This window comes from Centrocercus urophasianus, unplaced genomic scaffold (assembly GCF_019232065.1).
Source record: "Centrocercus urophasianus isolate 14NV4802_14NV808 unplaced genomic scaffold, USGS_Curo_1.0 seq_461, whole genome shotgun sequence".
In the NCBI taxonomy this organism is placed as follows: Eukaryota; Metazoa; Chordata; class Aves; order Galliformes; family Phasianidae; genus Centrocercus; species Centrocercus urophasianus.
In genome coordinates, this window is record NW_024885046.1 from 1 (window position 1) to 19504 (window position 19504).

The window sequence follows — 19504 nt, forward strand, 5'->3', positions numbered from 1 at the left end:
CACCCTGCGGTTGGAGCGCGGGCCGGGCCCGAGCCTAGAGGCTCTGAGCCCGCGGGGATGAGAGCGGCGATACTGAGAGCGTCCGTTCGCACGAGGGGAAACGTTGCTGCCGGCTGGGCTCGGGGTGTGTTGGCGGGGGAGGAAGGAAAGAGATGATGGGGGCGGGTAGCCCCCTTCTCACTGCTCCGTTAAAGGCTTCCGAGGGGCGGGTGCCGGGGGCTGGAGGCAGGGGGTGTTTCCCTGCCGAGTGCTGAATGCAGCTCCGGCACCTGGGGCAACCCTCGTCCCGTTGTGCACCTCCTGCTGTCGCTGCCCGAACGCTTACTGGCCCTGTGATGAGATGAGGTGGCCGTGCTGCCCAACTGCTTGCTGCTATTTCTGTATTCACACCTTACTGGGGTTGCTACAGAACGTTTCTGCAGCCTCAGGATGAGCTGGACTGTGGAGCTGATTTAGGTTGAAGTAAATTCAGCCATCCGGACTTCAGTCTGTGTGGCTTCTTGGTCTGATGCACCCTGCAGCACGTGGGTGCTCACACTGACACAACACATGAGAGAAGGAGAAGCACCTATTCTTATAACCACACTCTCCGTACTTGAAGCGCTCTGAATTGTGGCTCACGCACCCATCCGGTGCCTCCCAAAGGTTCAGCCCTGGTATTACCTCCCTCAGTATTGACCCCCTGGGAGCAGCAGCACCCAAAATGCTGTGCTCTGGACAGCTGGCTGCTGCCCCATTGCTGCACATTTCCTGCTTGTGGAGAGGGGAAGAGTCCAGGATTAGGATAAACCAGTGAGAGTAACTCATGTTTATCTTATAGTTGGCTCAAACCCTGAGGCACCCACAATGGCCTGAGGCTGTGATCAGGATTCCGGCAGCCAAAGTCAGGCGGAGTCCCAGGCGGAGTCCCAGCGCTGCTCAGTTCCTGCCAGCTGTTAGGTGTAACCGGTGGCTGCAGACCCACAGAAGCCAAGCCCCAGCAGGCGGGGGAGTGCCCAGCTTCCTTGACAAAGCAGCTGCAAGCATGCCTGCCCTCCTTATTCTGTAGGACCTTACTCAGAGCTCCCTGTCTCCTTTTTCTTGGTGTTGCCCTTTGGATGCAATGTGGCCTGGCTTGGCCATGCAGTAGAGCAGTATCTGCTTTTAATTTCCTGCTCCTCTGGAGTTTTCCCACTGGAGACAAAAGTAATTCAGCAAGCACAGCTTGCCCACATTGGCCAAGCTTTGCAGCAATGCCCAGTACAGTACATTCAGCAGCTCAGGGCTGGAGCTGCTGTTCTTCCACGTCTGCTCTCTTCCCTTTCTGGGAGCTTATTACAGGGTCTTGCTCAGCATTCCCTTCCTGGGTTGGCTGGGACCTTCCTGGTGTGAGTTCTGAGGGTTCCCGTGCTGGGCAGTCAGAGGCACTTGAGCTTTCCACTCTGTTCTGTTGGTTCTTGACTGAGGCAGGTCAGCCTGATGAGAAGTGGTTTTAGTGTGGGCTTTGCCGTCGGGCTGGGCCTGCTGCTGCTGCACAAAGGGTGCCAGCACTTCTGATATGAGGTCTGCTGCAGTTTGTGGTCATTGGTTGCCATGTGCATTCCTGGAACACAAACGTGCTGGCACTGCTCAGCCCGGACTGCTGCTTTACCTGAAGTTGTCCTGCCCCTGACTGTGTCTGGGCAGAATGTTAGGTCTATGCTGGTACAAGGGTGACGGGGTGATGCGTGGCTCCTGCTGCTGGAGAGCCAGGCACAGCTGTGAGGGCTGCGGGGCCAAGATGCTGTTGAGCTCAAGGAAGCCGTTTTCAGCAGGTTGCGCCAGTTGTTCTCTGTTCTGAACATCTCAGGGCAAAACTGAGACCAGCTGCAGCCCTTGGGCCGGTGGCTCCCGGCGCTGGCCTGGGTGGCAGTGGGAGGCCATGCCCAGCCTCCCCAGCACTCGGAGCAGGGGTGTCTTGTTTCCAGCCCGGCCCTGCTGGCGCTGTCTGTAAATCAGCGGGAGATGAATATGCAAGGTGCCGCTGTTCTGGTGGGTGGAGGGAGGAGCTTCCCTCGTGCCAGGGAGCTCTGTTTCTGCTGTCACGGGAACCTCTCCCGGGCCTTCTCCTTCTCCTGCTGCTTCCTTCTTAGGGTGTTTCTCTGTTCCATTCCCACCCTCTTACATGGAATGCTGTTTTGACCTGCCCAGTGCCCTGTGCTGTGGGGCTGGCTTGCGTGGGACAGGGACATCACTTTGCCCCCCTTTGCTCTGCCATTGGATGCCATTAGAGCCAGCAGTGGTTCTGGGTGACGCAGTTGGCGCCATGAGCATGAGAATTACTTTCCAGGTTTGTGTGTTTTGGGAGCCCATGCTTTTGGTTGTTGTAAGGGCTCTGAGGGTTTCCTATAAAGGCTGCAGAGGAGGACATGTGAGGGCATTGGGAGCCTCGGGGCGGTAGCTCCTGATGCTGTTGGACCTTCTCCATCTACTCCTCCTGCCATGCTTGCTCTCTCCTCTCTTTAGGCCACTAGTTCCTTGCCAGAGAGTTTGAGCACAGAGAGTCGCCAAGATAGCTGGGCCAGGAAGAAAACGTCGCACCCCTGACCCAGACTCCATTACCGACCCTGGTGGGCCGTTTGTGTCGTCCAAACGGCTGAAAATGTCCAGCAGCACCAATGCCCCCGGCCAGAGGAGAGCGTCTCGGGGCTTGGATGATACCACCAACAAGAAGAAGCAGAAGGATCGAGCCAACCAGGAGAGCAAGGAAGGTGAGAGCCCCCAGGCAGAGCTGCACGGAGCAGGCCCAGCAGGATGGTTTCTTGGCTCTGCGGGTGGGAGCCTTGCAGCCATCTGTTGCAGGATAAGCAGATTTAACTAATCGCTTCCTGTGACTGATTGTAAACCATGCAGTGGGATCTTCTTTGGCACAGTGTCCTCCCTGGACCTGTAACCTCCTTTCTTTTGTGCTGCCTCGCCTCAGGGATATGAGGAAGGTCGGGTCCATTCCCTTGTTAGTTTAAGCCTGGCGCTGCTCACAGTGCCTGTTCACTGCTTTCATCTGGGCTGAGCTGCCTCACCCAGGGGGAGTAGGATCAAAGCCTGCAGGTGCTTTTGCACCTGGACTCTCTTCTGTCTTTCGGCCTGTGTGTTGCAGGCTGGTACCGGAGGTGCTGACAGCACCCACGGGGTGCAGGGCCTGTGGATGGGGCTGTTGCTTCACGTCTTGTAGCAGGGTGAGGCGCGGCTCGAGTGACACATTGCTCTGTGGTAATTCCCTCCGTGCCGCTGTGTATCTGGTGACAAAAACATTGCTCCAGGTGTGGGCTGCTGTGCTGGGCAGGGAGTACCTGCAGGCAGGAGGCAAACACAACTTCCTGCTCCTGCAGCACAGTGTCCCTGGCAAATTGCTTTATTTCTGTGCCGGCTCTATGCTGACTGTTGTAACCTCAAAATAACACAGCCTTTTGTAGGCCAAGGTGAAATAGCATTTACTGATGTCTGCGCTTGAACCATAGGCTGCAACCCCCAATGCAAAACACCAAGGCGCAGAGAGTGTGGGTTTGCTGCACCGTTACGCCTGTGACTGCAACACTCAACAGAGATTCCCTGCTGTTCTGTGGCCTGTTGAGGAGGGCTGCCCTGTAAGCTCTCTAGAGTGGAGATCACAGCTCCTTTTACCACTGGTTCTTTGCTTCAGGACAAGGTGCTGTTGCACTGACCCCTTTGCCTAGCGCAGCACATCTCCCTGTGGGGGTGGAGCTGACCCTGAAATGTTTCTGGCTCTTGGAGGTAATCCTGTAGGGAGCAGGGATTAGGTGTCAGGTCAGTTTGGTCCCCTGGTCTGATCTGGGAGGAAGTTTTATCTCTGGCAGGTTGCACAGTGATGGGAATGTTAAAGTGCAGCTGGGCTGCCTGGTTCTCTTGTTACAGCAGAATTGGTTTGAGCACAACCTAACATCATTTTCTCAGTGTAAGATCAAAACAGAGCCTCTCCTATGTGGGTGGAGGCTGGGAGCTAGCAGAGACTTGGCATACTGAGTGGGGCACACAGCCCAGTTACCACAAGCTCCACAGTGATTCAGGCCTTGAAGCAGCACTGTCTTTCTGGTGTATCAGTGTTATTTTGCTTTCACTGCTGAACTGGGGTGAAGAGTACACAGCACCCATCCTGGATTCTGGCTTGTTCTGCTGCTGTGGAAAAGCTCAAGGCAGCAAGGGAGGTGGGAGGAAGCTTGAGGGAAATGAGCAGCACGTACAAATGAAAAGGCTGGGCAGAAGTTTGGTTTGACGTATAAAATTTTGGGTGTTGGAGCACCAGCCGGTGCTCCGAAGTGACTGAATGAGAGACCCACCTGAGCTCTGCTTCTCTGCCCACCAGTGTCTCGCCCTGAGCTCGAGCAGGCTGAGACCTCCCAGGAGAGGGACTTGGAGGAGGGTAAGTTGAGGTGTGCGCTAGCTGCCAGTGCATGGCCACCAAGCGCCCTCGCAAAGGGTTTGAAGCTCTTGCCTTGTCATCCTGTGCTCTGGCAATCAGCGGAACTAACCCGAGCGCTCCCTTGCCCTTGTGCTCCTCTTAACAGGGTGCAGCCTTCCCAGAGAATGTTACACCTGGCGGGGAACGACCCTGTGCAAGGGAGAGGTTTGAGGCACACGGCAGACTGCTTCTGGCCCAGGTGCACAGTGCCTATGAGCACAGCCCTGGGATATCTTGCCGCTGGCATCCTCCTGCTTGTTTCGTAGCAGGAAACTTGCCAGGCTGGGAAGATCTCAGGCCATGTCACCCATCAGGTGCTGGTTGGTTTCTGCCTTGGCTCCAGGTCCTCATTTTGAAAACAGATAGACAAAAATCCTGACACCGAGAAAAGTAGAACTAAACCAACTGGAAATTAAGGAAACATCAAGTTTTTTCTGTAGGGATTTTAGGATGCTGCACGGGCAGACCCAGAGCCTGGTGGACACCTGATGGGGTTCTGTCTGCCGTGGCTTGACACTGCTGCTGTGTTTTTTCCCTGGATGAGATGTTCATGCCAGGCTGGCTGGCCCACCTGTTTTTCAGCTGTGTTAACTGTGCTTACCTATCAGGAATACAGTGCTCTTCGTGACTGTAGCTGAGCTATTCGTTTTGCATATGCAAAGGGGAAGTGGCAATTTCTGGTTGTGTTCAGAGTCCACTTGTATCCCCCAGAGTAATTCTGTGGCTTCCTTGCTCGCTGGAAAAGCAGCAATTGCTTTGTAGCTGGCAGGAGCCGCCCCTTCTTTCCAGCCCTGCTGCTGCACGTGACTGGGCCAAGCCTTTCTGCCTCATGATCTCTCTGGTTCCCACTGGGATTCACCTGACCTGCTGCAGCCTGCTGCTCGGGTCCTTGTCTGTGACCTGATAAGAGTAGATTATAATTGTTTCTCATTCACTGTCATGAGCTGTGTCCTCTGCCCTGATGTCCTCAACCAAATGCGCATTTGGGTTCACGCTCCCCAGCTTGGGCGTGGGCACTGTGGCTGTGCACCCTGGGCAAATGGCTGAAGCTTCCCTTCCTCTTCCTAGAGTTGCTGCTGGACTGGAAGCAGAATGCTGATGAGATCATTGTCAAGTTGAACTTGGGAAGTGGATCTCTGAAGGTGGAGGACGTGGATACTTTTTTCACTGATACTGACTGTGTGATCAAACTACCAGGTACAGGGAATGGAGTGACTGCTGCAAATGTTTCTCCAGCAGGGCTTGGCACGTCTCTGGACTAGATGTGAGCTGAGCCAGACGAGCATAAAACCTTTCCTTCAGAGGCAATGCCCCGCTGTCAGCTGGCACAGCTTCAGCCAGCAGGCCAGGCTGATATGAGAGCAGTGTAAAAGAAGAAGGGTGTAGGGTTGGAGAGGACGGGAGCCGGCTTCTCTCTGCCAAGTGAACAGGTGCCCACTGCTGTGCTGGATGCATCTCTGCCCTGCCCTCTGGGATGATTGAGTTGGTGCTGGGTATCCCTTGAAAAAAGTGTCCATGCCCCTGAGGGCAGGGAGACCCGGTGCCTTCCCTCTGGGAAGGAGGCCAGCCAGATGTACAAAGCAAACCCAATAAAGCTGGTGTCATCCTGGAGGCTCGTGGGATGTGGTGGCAGCCTGCCTGCAGTCTCTTTGGCTCTCAGACAAGAGCTTTCCTAGCCCCTGAGGCAGGTGAGGGAGGGCTATGGGTAGAGTAGATTGCTGCCTGCTGCACAGCCTGAGGTCCCATCCCTCTTTTCTTGCAGATGGGCGCCAGTGGAGCTGTCAGTTCTATGAGGAGATTGAGGGATCCTGCAGCAAGATACAGTGCAAGAAGGGAAACTTTCTGCAGCTTGTGCTTCAGAAGAAGATCCCACTCCACACCTGGTCTTCGCTTCTGGTGAGGGCAAGGGGACCTCTGCCTTTCAGGGGACTGTATGGAGCTTGACAGGGCTGGGTGAGGGTTTCACTCCCTGCTCTTGAGCTGCCCTGACCCAGGGAGCATCTTAGGACACATCCTACATCCCCATGCTGCATGGGGGCTGTTGAGCCAACCACCTCTGTCCATGGGAGGGCATGTTGTTATGTCCCTGTCCTGCCTGCCACAGCCTCTGGGTTCTGGAATAGAACCCAGTCTCTGGACGTCTCTGGACTAGATGTGAGCTGATCCAGACGAGCAGAAAACCTTTCCTTCAGAGGCAATGCGCTGCTGTCAGCTGGCACAGCTTCAGCCAGCAGAAGGGGGAGTTAAGGGGAAGAAGGGGGAGTTAAGGGTGAGGGGCTGGCAGGAAGCAAGACAGGTACTGCTGTCTGGCTGTCTTCCCACTGTGCTGCGCTACTTTTCACAGAAGAGAAAGAAAGATGGATCCAAAGAGCTGGGCAAGGGGGCCACGTGCTGGGAGAACGGGAAGGAGAAGGCTGCTTCTGCAGAACTGGCCCCTGAAGAGCCACGGACTGAAAGCACCGAGCTGCCAAGAACCCGCCGAGAGCCCTCCAACCCCAAGCGCGCTCAGGGAAGAAGCGAGACCCTGGGAGGGAAAAGCCCAGCCAGCCCGGGGACGCAGAGCGGCCCCAGCGCCAAGCGGGCGGTATACCTCAAAGTGGCTCCTGCTGAAGAGGAGCCGAATGCCAGAGTCACCGGGAGCGTGGAGCCCAGCAAAGGGCATGGCGGGAGGTCAGGCAGCCGTCGCAATGGCAGAGCCAGCCAGGGCGATGCGCCTACAGCCCTGACTGACCTCGCACCGCCGCTGGAGAAGGTACGTCGCGATGGGGTGTTGCTGAAGAGGCGGCGCGGGGGGTCAAGTTATCTCTTTTTCACTGTCATTCTGTCTTGAAAGGCTGTGATTATGGCCAAGGAGACTGTTCCTGTGGAGGTGCCACCACTTGCTGCTACCACAGAGATGTTCCCTCACCGTGTTGCCACTTGTGTGGAGAAAAGAGTCCTGCAGCCAGGCAGCCCTGTTGAAGCCTCACGGGGCCGGGAGAGTGCGCCTGTCCTGGGAGAGAGCTCTAAGACCATCCCATCAGCCACGCGTCCCCTAGGCAGAGACGGAGAGAAGAGGGACTGGTCCAAGGACGATGTGGCTCTGGAAGCAGCAGCTGACAGTGAGTAGCCCAGGGGTCAGTGGACTGGTTGGGCAACCTGCTGCCTTGGAGTGCAATAAAGGTGATCTCTTTTCATGTCTTTTCTTGTTCAGAGCCAGAGCCTTTTGTGAGCCTGACCTTTGTCAAGAATGACTCATATGAGAAGGGCAATGACCTGGTGGTGGTGCATGTATATGTGAAGGAGATTCATAAGGAGACTTCCAAGGTTTTCTTCCGGGAGCAGGACTTTACACTGGTGTTCCAGACAAGGTATAAATGCATTTTTGGATGGCATCAAACTGATATGGAGCTTTTGGCTGCTGCCAGGCTACTTTGTTCATCTGTTCTCACTTGTTCTATATTTTTTTGCAGTGATATAAACTTCCTTCGCCTCCATCCTGGCTGTGGGCCCCACACAGTGTTCCGGTGGCAGGTGAAGCTCAGGTATGACTCCCATCCTGCCTGCTTACACTGAGATGAGGGAGCTGAGAGCAGGAGCCAGTCCCAGCTGGCTGGTTTGTGCAGGACATACTCATATCTGCACCTGAGTGTCTCTATCACGCCATACTGCACTAACACCACGATCCTGGGATAATTGCAGAGAAGAAAACTTCATTATCTGCAATCTTCACCCAACCTGATCTAGAGCTCTTGGGGACAGAGCCAGACCAGGCTGCGTGTGCTTTAGCTGAGACATCCCACCAGAGTGGGTATGTGAAGCCAGGCAGAATGGATCCCCCAGAAGGCAGGTCTCCTGTGTGCTCAGTGTGGCTAAGCTTGAGGGTGTCTGTTCTGCTCTGTGGAGTCCCCCTCAGGGTTGATGCTGACTGGGAGACTGTGGCCTGCCTTGCAGAATTCAGCATCTCTGAGGCTGCTGGGGGGACTGGGACAATCCTTACTTTCTGTGTGTTTTGCAGGAACCTTATTGAACCAGACCAGTGCACATACACCTTCACAGCATCTCGCATTGATGTCTGCTTGAAGAAACGCCATAGCCAACGCTGGGGAGGGCTGGAGGCTCCAGCCACACGAGGTCTGCACCCTGCCTTCTTTCTGTGTTGACTGCCTGCCTGTACCTAGTGCTTTCCTTGCCACCTGCAGTGGCTGGAAGGAATGGATCTTCTAGCATGGGATCTTGGGGAAGGAGGGGTGTGGGGCCGGCAATCTGGGCACTCGGGGAAAGGCACTGCTGCTCTCCTTCCTGCACTGGAAGGTGGGAGTAGGCAAGAGGCTGTGTGTGAGCATGGGCCGAGCAGCTCAGCCCCCCTGTGGGCAGTGCACGGTGCTGCTAACCACAGGCCCACCCTTCCCCCTTTTTAAGGTGCAGTGGGTGGTGCAAAGGTTGCCATGCCTACAGGCCCTACCCCTCTGGATAAGACCCCTCCAGGCAGTAACCAGCACCCCCTGTCCAGCAAAGAGGAGGCCCGAACCAGTGAGAAAGAGAAGCCACGTGTCGAGGATGGGAGTCTGGATGGCGTGGCAGCCCGTACAACCCAAGAGCATGTGGCAGTGAAGCAAGAGCCACACATCCCCTCAGTGAGTAGAGCTATATTGTGTTTGACCTGGCTGGGGGGAGGTGGGCGTCCACTTGTCCCTCTGGTTGGACTCCATCTCCTTGGTGCTGCTCTGGGGTCTGGTAGACTGTTCCTGGAGGAGGAGTCGGCAACGCTCCTTAGGCATAGCTGGCAGAACTGGGGCAGCGGTTGTCCTGGTGGATAGTGGCTCCAGCCCAGTCCCACGTGAGGTGTGGCTTGGATAGTTGGGTTCCTCTGATGTTTCCAGAGACCCCCTAGTGCACAGCATCATCACATCTCGTTCTGCTTTGGCAGCCCAAACCAACCTGCATGGTGCCACCGATGACACACAGCCCAGTGAGTGCTGAGAGTGTGGAAGATGATGAGGATGAAGATGAGAAAAAGAAGGTGTGCCTGCCTGGCTTCACAGGACTGGTGAATCTGGGCAATACCTGCTTCATGAACAGCGTCATCCAGTCATTGTCCAACACCCGGGAGCTACGTGACTACTTCCATGGTGAGCACATGCCTGGTGCTCAGCAGAGCTCTGCCACTCTGTGCAGCCAGCAGCCACCCTCGCTCTCTTTCTTATCTTACAGATCGGTCCTTCGAGTCTGAAATCAACTACAACAACCCCCTCGGGACAGGGGGACGCCTGGCCATCGGCTTTGCCATGCTGTTGCGAGCGCTGTGGAAAGGCACGCACCATGCCTTTCAGCCCTCTAAACTGAAGGTAGGTGCCAGTGTTCTGTGGGAGCTGTTCCACTGTCCTCAGCCGTGGGTCTCAGCATTTCTTTGTGCTGCTCTGCTGCTTTGGGTGCAGCCAGGCTTTGGGCATGGGGCAAGCAGTGTTGCCGGTGGGCTGATGACTGTGCTCCCCACAGGCAATTGTGGCCAGCAAGGCCAGTCAGTTCACTGGCTATGCCCAGCATGATGCTCAAGAGTTTATGGCCTTTCTGCTTGATGGCCTGCATGAAGATCTCAACCGCATCCAGAACAAACCCTACACAGAAACTGTTGACTCAGACGGGAGGCCTGATGAGGTGAGGATGTCTGTCTCCAAGGCTATTGTGAGCACTGGCTGCTAAAGAGCAGCCCTGGCCCGTGTGATTTAGTGTAGTGCTGAGCCCTTTCTCTCCACAGGTAGTAGCTGAGGAAGCCTGGCAGCGACACAAGATGAGGAATGATTCCTTCATTGTGGACCTATTCCAGGGCCAGTACAAATCCAAGTTGGTGTGCCCAGTCTGTTCCAAGGTAGAGCAGCCCTGGAGGCTGTGCCCCTGTGCTTCTTGTTCCGCAGGCTCCAGCCCCTAGAGCACAACACTCAGGATGTGGCTGGATCTCCAGTCTCACGAGACTGTTGTCTTGCTGATCTCGGACCCAAACAATTCCCAATACTGAGTGGGCTCTCTTGTCTGCAGGTATCCATCACTTTTGACCCCTTCCTGTATCTCCCTGTTCCACTCCCACAAAAGCAGAAGGTGCTTACTGTATACTACTTTGCAAAGGAGCCGCACAAGAAACCTATCAAGGTAAAGGACATTAATTACTCTGGGGAGGTAGCCTGAGAGGGCTCTTGGAGGTGCCACAGGCAGCTGGTCCTGTGCAAGTGGGCTTGTGTTAAGCCAGGGCCTGTGTGTCTTGATGTGGCATTACTAATGTGGCACTTACATTGTGGCAGTTCCTTGTGAGTATCAGCAAGGAGAACTCCAGTGCCATGGAGGTACTCGACTCGGTGGCCCACAGTGTGCATGTGAAACCAAACAACCTGCGCCTAGCAGAGGTGAGAATGCTAAAACTGACCACCAAGCTGTGGGTTGCTGATGTGGATGCCCCTGGCTCCACACGTTGCCACCAGCAGCCACTTGTCCATAGGGGTAGTGTCATGCATGAGGTGCTGCACGGCAGAACCCTGCTCGAGTGGGCTGAGCCTCTGCAGCGGGGCAGGCGGTGCTATCCTGGCAGGATGGCGGGCAGAGCACACAGTCTCTGTGATGCTACTGCTGCCACATCTCACCATGGAGCTTGTGTGGCTTCCTCAGGAGAGGAAGAGTTGGACAGCCCTCTGAGCACGAGGCAGCCCCTCACACAGTCTTGTTCCACTGCTTTCCCGGCAGGTAATTAAGAATCGCTTCCAACGCATGTTCTTGCCGTCCCAGTCTCTGGACACAGTCTCTCCCACAGACCTGCTGCTCTGCTTCGAGGTGCTGTCCCCAGAGCTGGCCAAGGAGCGGGTAGTGGAGCTGCAGGTCCAGCAGGTAAGTAGCAGGGATTGAGACTGCTAGGAGGCTGAACGAGATGAGGAGAGCAGTGCTAGAGCTTGCACAGAAGGGTAACACAAGGCTGGCATACTGGCTGATGTGTGCCCAGCGTATGGCCCTGGCAGCCCTCTGCCTGCAGGAAAGGGCTGCCCATCCTGGTGAGTGACTCCGACCAGCTGCAGCAAGCACAAGGGCTTGACAAGGCTACCTTATCTTGCTCAGGTGCCTTGCCATGCCCAATGGGTTCTTTCTCCTGCAGCGCCCCCAGGTACCTAGTGTCCCTGTCGCCAAGTGTGCAGCCTGCCAGAAGAAGCAACTGTCAGAGGAAGAGAAGCTTAGGCGCTGCACAAGGTGCTATCGAGTCGGTTATTGCAACGTGTGAGTTGGCTTGGTGCCTCACAGGGAGGGAGGGTCTCCAGCTGTGGAGGGTTGAGTGGGAGCGCTCAGCCCATTAGCAGGAGGTGGGATGGGCTTGGCCTTTGGGAGGGAGCCAGTTTGGCTTGCAGCACTCCTCTTGTTCCAAACACACCCCTTGAGCCCCACCAAACTCCTGCTGAGGTCCTGCCTGTTTGTGAACCCAGGCACTGGGTTCACTGGGGCTCTGTGTGTTACAGGACATGTCAGAAGACACACTGGCCAGACCACAAGGCTTTGTGCCGCCCTGAGAACATCGGTTTCCCCTTCCTCATCAGTGTGCCGGAATCCCGCCTCACTTACGCCCGCCTGGCCCAGCTGCTGGAGGGCTACGCAAGGTGAGGGTGCAGGGAAGGGAGGTGCTTCTGTTGCAGCAGTAGGCGCAGCCAGGAGCTGAGCTGAGCCCAGCCCTGTGCCTGGCCTGCTGTGACTGACAACTCCTTGCCCAGGTACTCGGTCAGCGTGTTCCAGCCTCCTTTCCAGCTGGGACGGATGTCACCTGAGCAGGGGCTGCAGCCTCTTCTCCTAGACAAACTGGAGCCCCTGGCCAAAGGCAGCTGTGCTGCTGCCACCCCTGCTCCTGAGCTGGGGGATGGGGACAGGGCTTCTGGCCTCCTGCAGGAGCCTCCCCTCTCACCAGCTGTGCCTGAGCTGCACCCAGAGATGAGCGACACTGGCACTGTTCGGAGCAAGGTTCTGGCTGCCAGGAGTTCCCTGCTGAGCTTGGATTCGGGCTTCTCTGAGCACATGGATTCACAGGGCGACAGCTGTTGTGAGAAAGAGCCGTCCTATGAGAGAGCCCTCAAACCAGAAGGTAGGAGGTGCTGCGGTGCTAACCCTGTCTGTGCCAGGAACCCAGGCAGCCCCCAGGCAAGGCAGGGAGCAGTTTTCCCTCCTTGGCATCGCCTCTCACCACAGTATCTGTTTTCCCCGTGCGGCTTGATCTGGAGACCCCACTGGATATACGGGAAGCTCTGGGAGCCTTGTTTCAGAAGTGCAGCTCCACCTGAAATGCCTAACAGCCCACGCTCTGCCCTGCCCTGGCAGGGCCTGTGCAGCAGAGCAAAGACCTGACTTGGAAAGAGTTTGGGTTGTTGGAGGGTGGGGAGACAGGGTTGGCAGAAGCCTTGAGTCCCGTGGGAGGGCAGAGCCCAGCGCGGAGCCCCTCGGGGCTGTGAGCGCAATGTTTCCCTCACTCTGACTCAGCTGCACGGGAGCAGCCTCTTGCGCTCGGCCGCCCAGCTGTCACGTTTCCAGACACTTGTCTCAGGATGGCAGCAATGTGCAGTGAAGGGGCAATGCAGGCAGAGGAGCGTGGCTTGCCAGGGGCAGGCATCTGCTAAAAATAGTCAAGGACACTGGGCACGTGGTTGTGTCCCTGCAAGGCCGTAGCATGTGAGATGGGGGTGGGGGCACTGCAAATTCTTGGCCCCTACGCAGGGCAAACAGGCAGTGCCACCGAAGATATGTCCCTGCCTGTCCACAGCTGCCATCCCTGGGTACCAGCACACTCCAGACTCGCTGAGCGCCCGTGCCACACAGTTCTACATCAACAAGATCGATGCTGCCAACAAAGAGTATAAGCTGGAAGATAAAGGTGAGCCTGGAGCCCTGGGGAGATCAATTTCATCCCTCGCGGCCTCTAGCAGAGAGTGGATCTACGTGGCCAGGGTGTAAGAGGCTCCTAGGGCCAGAGCAAGCCCAGGTATGCCATTGGCACCAGGCAGAGCAGCAGAAGCTGTGTCTGGCGTGGGAGGGCAGGGCTGCACCATGCAGAGCTCGTGCCTGCTCCCTGGAAGCTCTTCTCAAGCTCCTAATCCCCTGAGCAAATAAACTGGTTCCTTTCAACCTCCCACACTCCTAGAGGAACGGAGATCTGTGTGGCTGGATCACCTCATATCTGAATAGATGCTGATTTTATTCCCCCCTGGGGCGGAGAACCTAGCTTCAGCAGTGAGGGTGCGTGGCAGGACCACTCGCATCCTCTTGGCCGTGGTGTGTTAAAACTGGGCTTGGCAAGACTGCTCCTAGTCCAGTAAGGGTGGACTTGGGGGCCAGCTGCCTGAGGTGTGTGCCCCTTTGCAGGTGACACCCCCTTGGAGCTGACAGATGACTGTTCCCTTGCCCTGGTGTGGAAGAACAATGAGCGCCTCAAGGAATTTGTATTGGTGGAGTCCAAGGAGCTGGAGTGTGTGGAGGATCCGAGTTCAGCCAGTGAAGCAGCCCGAGCTGGCCACTTCACCCTGGAGCAGTGCCTCAATCTCTTCACCAAGCCCGAAGTCCTGGCCCCAGAGGAAGCATGGTGAGGAAGGCGACGTGGCGGGATCCAGCCTGCGGGCGCAGGCAGCAGTGGGGGTTTCCCAGGAGCTGCCTGGTCCTGCCTGACATTTCTCCTGGCAGCCAGGAGCGCTGGGGAAGGAGGCCAGATGCCAGCAGGGAGCAATGCCAGCGCTCTGCGGGGCTGCGTTGTCCTGCCTCTGGCAGGGAGGCTGAGACCTCCTGTCTCTTCTGGCACATCCACACACTGGGGAGCTTAGGGCTGGGCTCAGAAACTCGGGGCTCTCTGATAATGAACACATACTTTCCCCAGGTACTGCCCCAAGTGCAAACAGCACCGTGAGGCCTCCAAGCAGTTGATGCTGTGGCGCCTGCCCAACGTCCTCATCATCCAGCTCAAGCGTTTCTCCTTCCGCAGCTTTATTTGGAGGGACAAGATCAACGATATGGTTGACTTCCCTGTCCGGTGAGAGCTCAGGGGATGGAGTGCTGAGGATGGTACTGCTTGTGCTGCCTTGGCCGTTCCCTGACCATCCCTGTGTCTGTACTCAGGAGCCTGGACCTAAGCAAATTCTGCATCGGCCGGAAGGGTGAGCAGCAGCTGCCCGTGTATGACCTGTACGCTGTAATCAATCACTATGGAGGCATGATTGGCGGGCACTACACGGCATACGCCCGCCTGCCCAACGACAAGAACAGCCAGCGCAGTGACGTGGGTGAGGATCCGCCGCCCTCCCCTCCCCTGCAGCTGTGGACAGTCTCCTTGCTTAACCCTTCTCTCCTCTCAGGCTGGCGGCTCTTCGATGACAGCACAGTCACCACCGTGGACGAGAGCCAGGTGGTAACCAGATACGCGTATGTCCTCTTCTACCGCCGGAGGAACTCTCCTGTGGAGAGACCCCTGCCAGGGCACCCCCCAGACCACCGAGCCGAGCGCACCCCCTCTGCCGAAGCTGCTGCCAGTCAGGTGAGAGCTTGTGTCCCTTCCAGCGTCAGAGCCACAGAGCTTTGAAATATGCATGTGCCCACCTGCTGGACCCCACGGAGCCCAGCACCGCTGCGGGGCTGTGCCGCCTCTCTTTGAGACTAAGGAGCGTGTGCCAGCTGGGCTTTGGGGTCTGCCTTGCCTTGTTCTGGCTGTGAGCTTGGAACAGTCCTGTCCCTAAGGGGTGGTGGTAAGAGCTGGTTCCAGCCACTGGGCTGGGAGTGCTGGTGGGAGGGCGCAGAGCTGCTCTGGGGCGCAGGAATGGGCAGCAGGGGGCTGTGCCCTGCTAGGCTCTGTACTGAGGACAATGGAATGGGAGCTGGCTGTGCCAGGAGGTACGGCCTCCTGGGGATAGGGTGGGGATGTTTTCTGCTGTGGCCCAGTATGCAGAAAAGGTGAATGCAAGTACTGAGCCTGTGAGCTTCTGCGGGATGCTGATGGGAAACTCCCCCAGAGCATGTTGTGCTGCAGGAAAGGCGAGGAGGGTGTGCTGGCAGGAAGAGTACTTTCAGCACTCATCAGTAGGGCATGGTTGGACTGATCTTTGCAGAAATATCAGAAAAAAAGGCCTGGGCTGGTGTTGTAGCAAATCACCTGCCTGCCAGGCTCCCCTGAGTCCCCTCTGTGCTGGCCTGGTTGGATCTGAGGACAGTGTTTGGCTGCGGCATAGTTGAACACGTGTGCCCCATAGGGACCTTGTGGTTGGCCATACAAGCTGGCCTGGCTCACGTGGGCTGGGCGTCTTGGCTCTGCCTTCTCTGCTGGGAACTGGGGCTGCTCCCATCACAAGGGTGTGTGTGTTAGAGCAGCCACAGCAAGGCTGCTCCATTTGTCCTGCTCTGGACATGGGATCCCTGCTGTGCTGGAGATCACTGTGTGCCCTGCAGCACCTGGCCTCACTGGATCCCCTGGGGCTCATCACGACCTCAGCAGCACTGTGTCCCACATGGTGATGGGATGTATTGGATGCCACTGGGGCGGAGTGGTATCCAAGTGCCAGGAATCACCTGCATCCTCCAGAGATCCTGCATCCTGATTGGCTGCCCTGCGTGATCACCGGCATAGGGAAAGGCTGGACTGTGACTGGTGCCTGCAGATAATCCTCTTGGAAGCTGGGCTGTGATTGGCTCTCAAAGGATCCCAACCCACCAAAGGAGAGCTGGGACTGGTTGTGCTGCGACCGTGCCTCCTGCCATGCAAGCTGCTTCTGAATTGGCCGTCATCTGAACAGTCGCATTGGGATCACCAAACTTGAGCTGTGACGGGCTTACTACCTGCCCCCTCACCTGCGTGGATCCGTCGGTGCCACAGAATCGACTCCAGAGGGATCCAGCCGCTGGCTCCTGCAAAGACACTGCTCTCCTGTTGCATCGCCTGAGCCCACCAGAGCAGCCCCGAGGAGCTGTGGGGGCGGGCGCGACTGTGCTGCATGGGGAGGCGGGCTGGTGGGGCACGGGACTGGGCTCGCAGGCAGCCGCCTGCCCCGGGGGATGGCGAGGGGTGTTGCCACTTGTGTTCTCCAAGTGCTGACGCAGGTTTCCACATCGCAGGCTTCTCTGATCTGGCAGGAACTGGAGGCTGAAGAACAAGAGCTGCAGCTCGAGGCTCCCCAAAGGCCTGTGAGAAACTCCTGGAGGCCCCGTGGCCAGAAGAGGAGTCCGGGTACCCCCCAACACCCAGATGAAGGCTGCGTCAAATACTTCATCCTGGCCACCACGGCCGCAATCGTGGCTCTCTTCCTGAACGTGTTCTACCCGCTCATCTACCAAACCCGCTGGAGATAGGTGTGGGCACACAGCCAGCTGCAGAGCAGGGCTGCCGGGGCACGCGCTGTGCCAGAATGCTGCATGGTGAAGACGTCAGGGCTGCCAGGTGGCCAGACAGCACCCTCTGGGCAGCAGGACAGAACCCTGTGGGAAGGACGCACCTGCTGTGGGCACCAATGCTCTCCAAGGGAAGCATGGGGCCGTCGGCTCCTGTCTGTCTGCTCTGGCATCTCCTATGCCAGCTGGCAGGGCTGCGTGGCCGGCCCCCAGCGTTGCCAAGGCACAGCCCAGAACCAGCATCCCCTCAGCCCGCCCTTGCCCTGGCTGCCTTCTTGCATCGGGGCTGGCCCCACTGGTACATGCTGCTCGGCAAAGGACAGTGCCACTGCCACTGGGAACATCCTGGGAACAAGCAGAGCTCTGCTCCGAGGCTTTTGTGAGAACAGGATGCCCTGACGTGATCATTGGTCCCGCTGCCTCTCCCTGCTTCAGGAGCCTCACATTCTTCAGAGCTGGCACAAGCTGTATCCCTCCAGGCCAGCATCCTCTCCTGTGCTGGGGCTGAATGACTTGTCATAGAGTGCTTTGTGCTTCCTTGTTCAGTCAGAGGGCTTGGCCACAGCGCTGCTCCTTGCCCCAGGGGGCACCCATAGCGCTCACAGAACTGCGTGGGCTGCCCCTGCCTGTCTGGGGTTCCCAGTTTGCAATGTGTGCAGCTGCCTGGGATGGCTCTGGGGGAGCACGGGGCAGCACCTCTTTGGGGGACTGGCGTGGGCTTGGGGAGCGGCAGGCAGGAGCTAGGCTGCAGGAGGCCAGCGGGAGGCTGTGCTGGGAGCGTGACTTTCCAGCACATTGTGGGGTGTGCCAATAAAGGCAGGTTTTCCTAAGAGCTGCTGCACCTTCTCCTGTGTGACAGGACGGTGGCAGCAGTCAGGGGCTCTGTACCGAGGCTGCTCCAGGACAGGAGGCAGCTGGATGGAGTGTCCCTCTCCTGCCACCTGAACTGGTCCTACGGGCACAGCCGACACAGGCACTGCCCTGCGCTCAGCTGGGTGCAGCAGGCTGCTCTGCCTGCCTGTGCCGTGGGGCCCCAGCTGTGGGGCAGCAGTTGTGGCACGTGCTGGGTGCCTGGAGGGCCTGGCGGCACGCAGTCCTGCCGGGCTGGGGCAAGGGCTGTAGCGGCAGCGGTGTGTGACATTGAGACGTGTTGCCCTTGGCAGAGCGAGGCTCGAGCTGCTCGGGAGTGTTTGGGTTTGAGAGGTGACTTCAGAGTCCTGTGATTTCCTTTTCCGTCTCCGATGCCGTCCTGCCGGCAGTGCCCTTGGCTGTCTGAGGAAGGATGCTCAGTGGGAATGGCCGGGGCCCTGGCAGCGCTGAGGGGCTTGAGAGAGGAAACGCAACCCCTGGAGCCCCCCGCCCCCGTCGTGCAGCTGTACGGGCGTCCCCTTGTCCCTGCACACGGGTCCCAGCCCGGTGCTTCCCGCCGTCGGGACGTGCCTGTCCTGGAACAGTCGCCTCATTGTCTGCGGTCTGGGGCCCCCACGCGCCCACGGCGCTGCCCTCGTGGGGCTGAGTCAGCGCCCGGCGCCTGCGGGGTGACCTCTGCTCCGCCTGGCTGCAGCCCTGGGCGCGGGGCCACGCACCGCTCCCTGCACCTGCCTGCCCTGTAGGTGGGGGTTCCGTTCCCGGGACCTCCCTTCCTCTCCTGTGCTGCTGCTGCCCACCCTGCGGCCCCGCAGCCGTGCCGGTCGCCGTCCCGATCACGGCGGTGCAGGGCAGCGGTGCCGGACGGGGCGAAGCGGCAGCTCCGGGGCTGTGCCGAGCGTGCCGCAGCCTGGCTGCAGCGCTCGGGCAGGTCGGGGCCGTCTGCGGGGCTGCTCTGGGCTCGTTGCCTTCCACCCGCCTCGCTTCTGGGGCCTTTGCCGGGAGCGGAGTGGGAGTTGAGAGGTATGCAGCATCGTGCAGTGTCTCACGGCCGCCTTCTGCTTACAGGGACTGACTCCGGTGCCGTTTGGATCCGGCCTGGCCCCCGAAGGAACCCCGCCGCTGGCCGCGGAAGGCCTCCCCGAGCGCTTCGCCAGCCCCGCCGAGCGTCCGGCCCCCTCCTACAGCAGCATGGAAGAAGTCGATTAGGGCAGCGCGGGCACCCGCCCTGGGGGTGCGGGCCGGGCTGGGCACCGGGAGGGTGGGGGGCGGGCAGGGGTCGGGGTTTGTCCTGCTCTCATTAAACTCGCTGAACTCCGCTCGCCTCCGCTACCTGCCGGCTGCCCCGGGCCTCTCGCTGCCCCCGAGCCGGGTGCGCTCTGACTGCTGCGTGCCCACTGCGCTGCCTCTGCTCCGGGTCCCCGGTGCTCCTTGCAGTCCTCGGTGCCGGGCGTGCCCCGTGTCACGCAGCGTCCCGGCGCTGTCATCCGCCGTCTCGGTGCCTCGTGGCAGTGCTGTCGGGAAACACCCGGTGTGCTCTCGTGCCCCGCAGTGCCCCGTGTCCTCGGGTGCACCCAGGTGTCCTCCGCTGTGCCCTATGGCCCCGAGCACCGCGGCGGATGTGGCGCTTGGGGACGGGGCTCGATAGGAGCGGTGGGAGTGGGCTGAAGTTGAACTGGAATCGGAATCACATTAGGTGATCTCAGAGGTCTTTTCCGACCTGAATTTCGTACCGGCCAACATTCACCGGTGTGCCCGGGGCGTCCCGCGTTCCCCGGTGCGCCCTCCTGCACCGAACACCCCATGTTCACCCCGCGTTCTCCCCGTCACCCGCTGCGTCCCGTTGCC

At 58.4% G+C, this 19504-nt stretch overlaps 1 protein-coding gene across 8 annotated transcripts; it reads left to right on the top strand.

Annotated features, from left to right (window-relative positions):
- Window positions 1–181: 181 nt before the first annotated feature.
- Window positions 182–18892, top strand: USP19 (ubiquitin specific peptidase 19). Of its 8 annotated transcripts, none has more exons than XM_042834475.1 (26): window positions 182–2729; window positions 4340–4396; window positions 5504–5632; window positions 6198–6331; window positions 6780–7187; window positions 7269–7536; window positions 7629–7785; window positions 7888–7959; window positions 8433–8548; window positions 8873–9051; window positions 9345–9546; window positions 9629–9762; window positions 9914–10072; window positions 10173–10283; window positions 10451–10561; window positions 10711–10812; window positions 11147–11287; window positions 11550–11668; window positions 11905–12042; window positions 12154–12518; window positions 13191–13301; window positions 13790–14006; window positions 14295–14447; window positions 14534–14697; window positions 14770–14948; window positions 16517–18214. In XM_042834475.1, the coding sequence occupies exons 1-26, from the start codon at window positions 2621–2623 to the stop codon at window positions 16748–16750; spliced, it is 4269 nt and encodes a 1422-aa protein (XP_042690409.1). In that variant the 5' UTR covers window positions 182–2620; the 3' UTR covers window positions 16751–18214. The 8 variants fall into 8 exon arrangements, with proteins under 8 accessions (XP_042690409.1, XP_042690406.1, XP_042690408.1 ...); XM_042834472.1 differs by having other exon boundaries at window positions 183–2729; window positions 8837–9051; window positions 16517–18213; XM_042834474.1 differs by having other exon boundaries at window positions 183–2729; window positions 8837–9051; window positions 16535–18213.
- The last annotated feature ends 612 nt before the right edge of the window (window positions 18893–19504 follow it).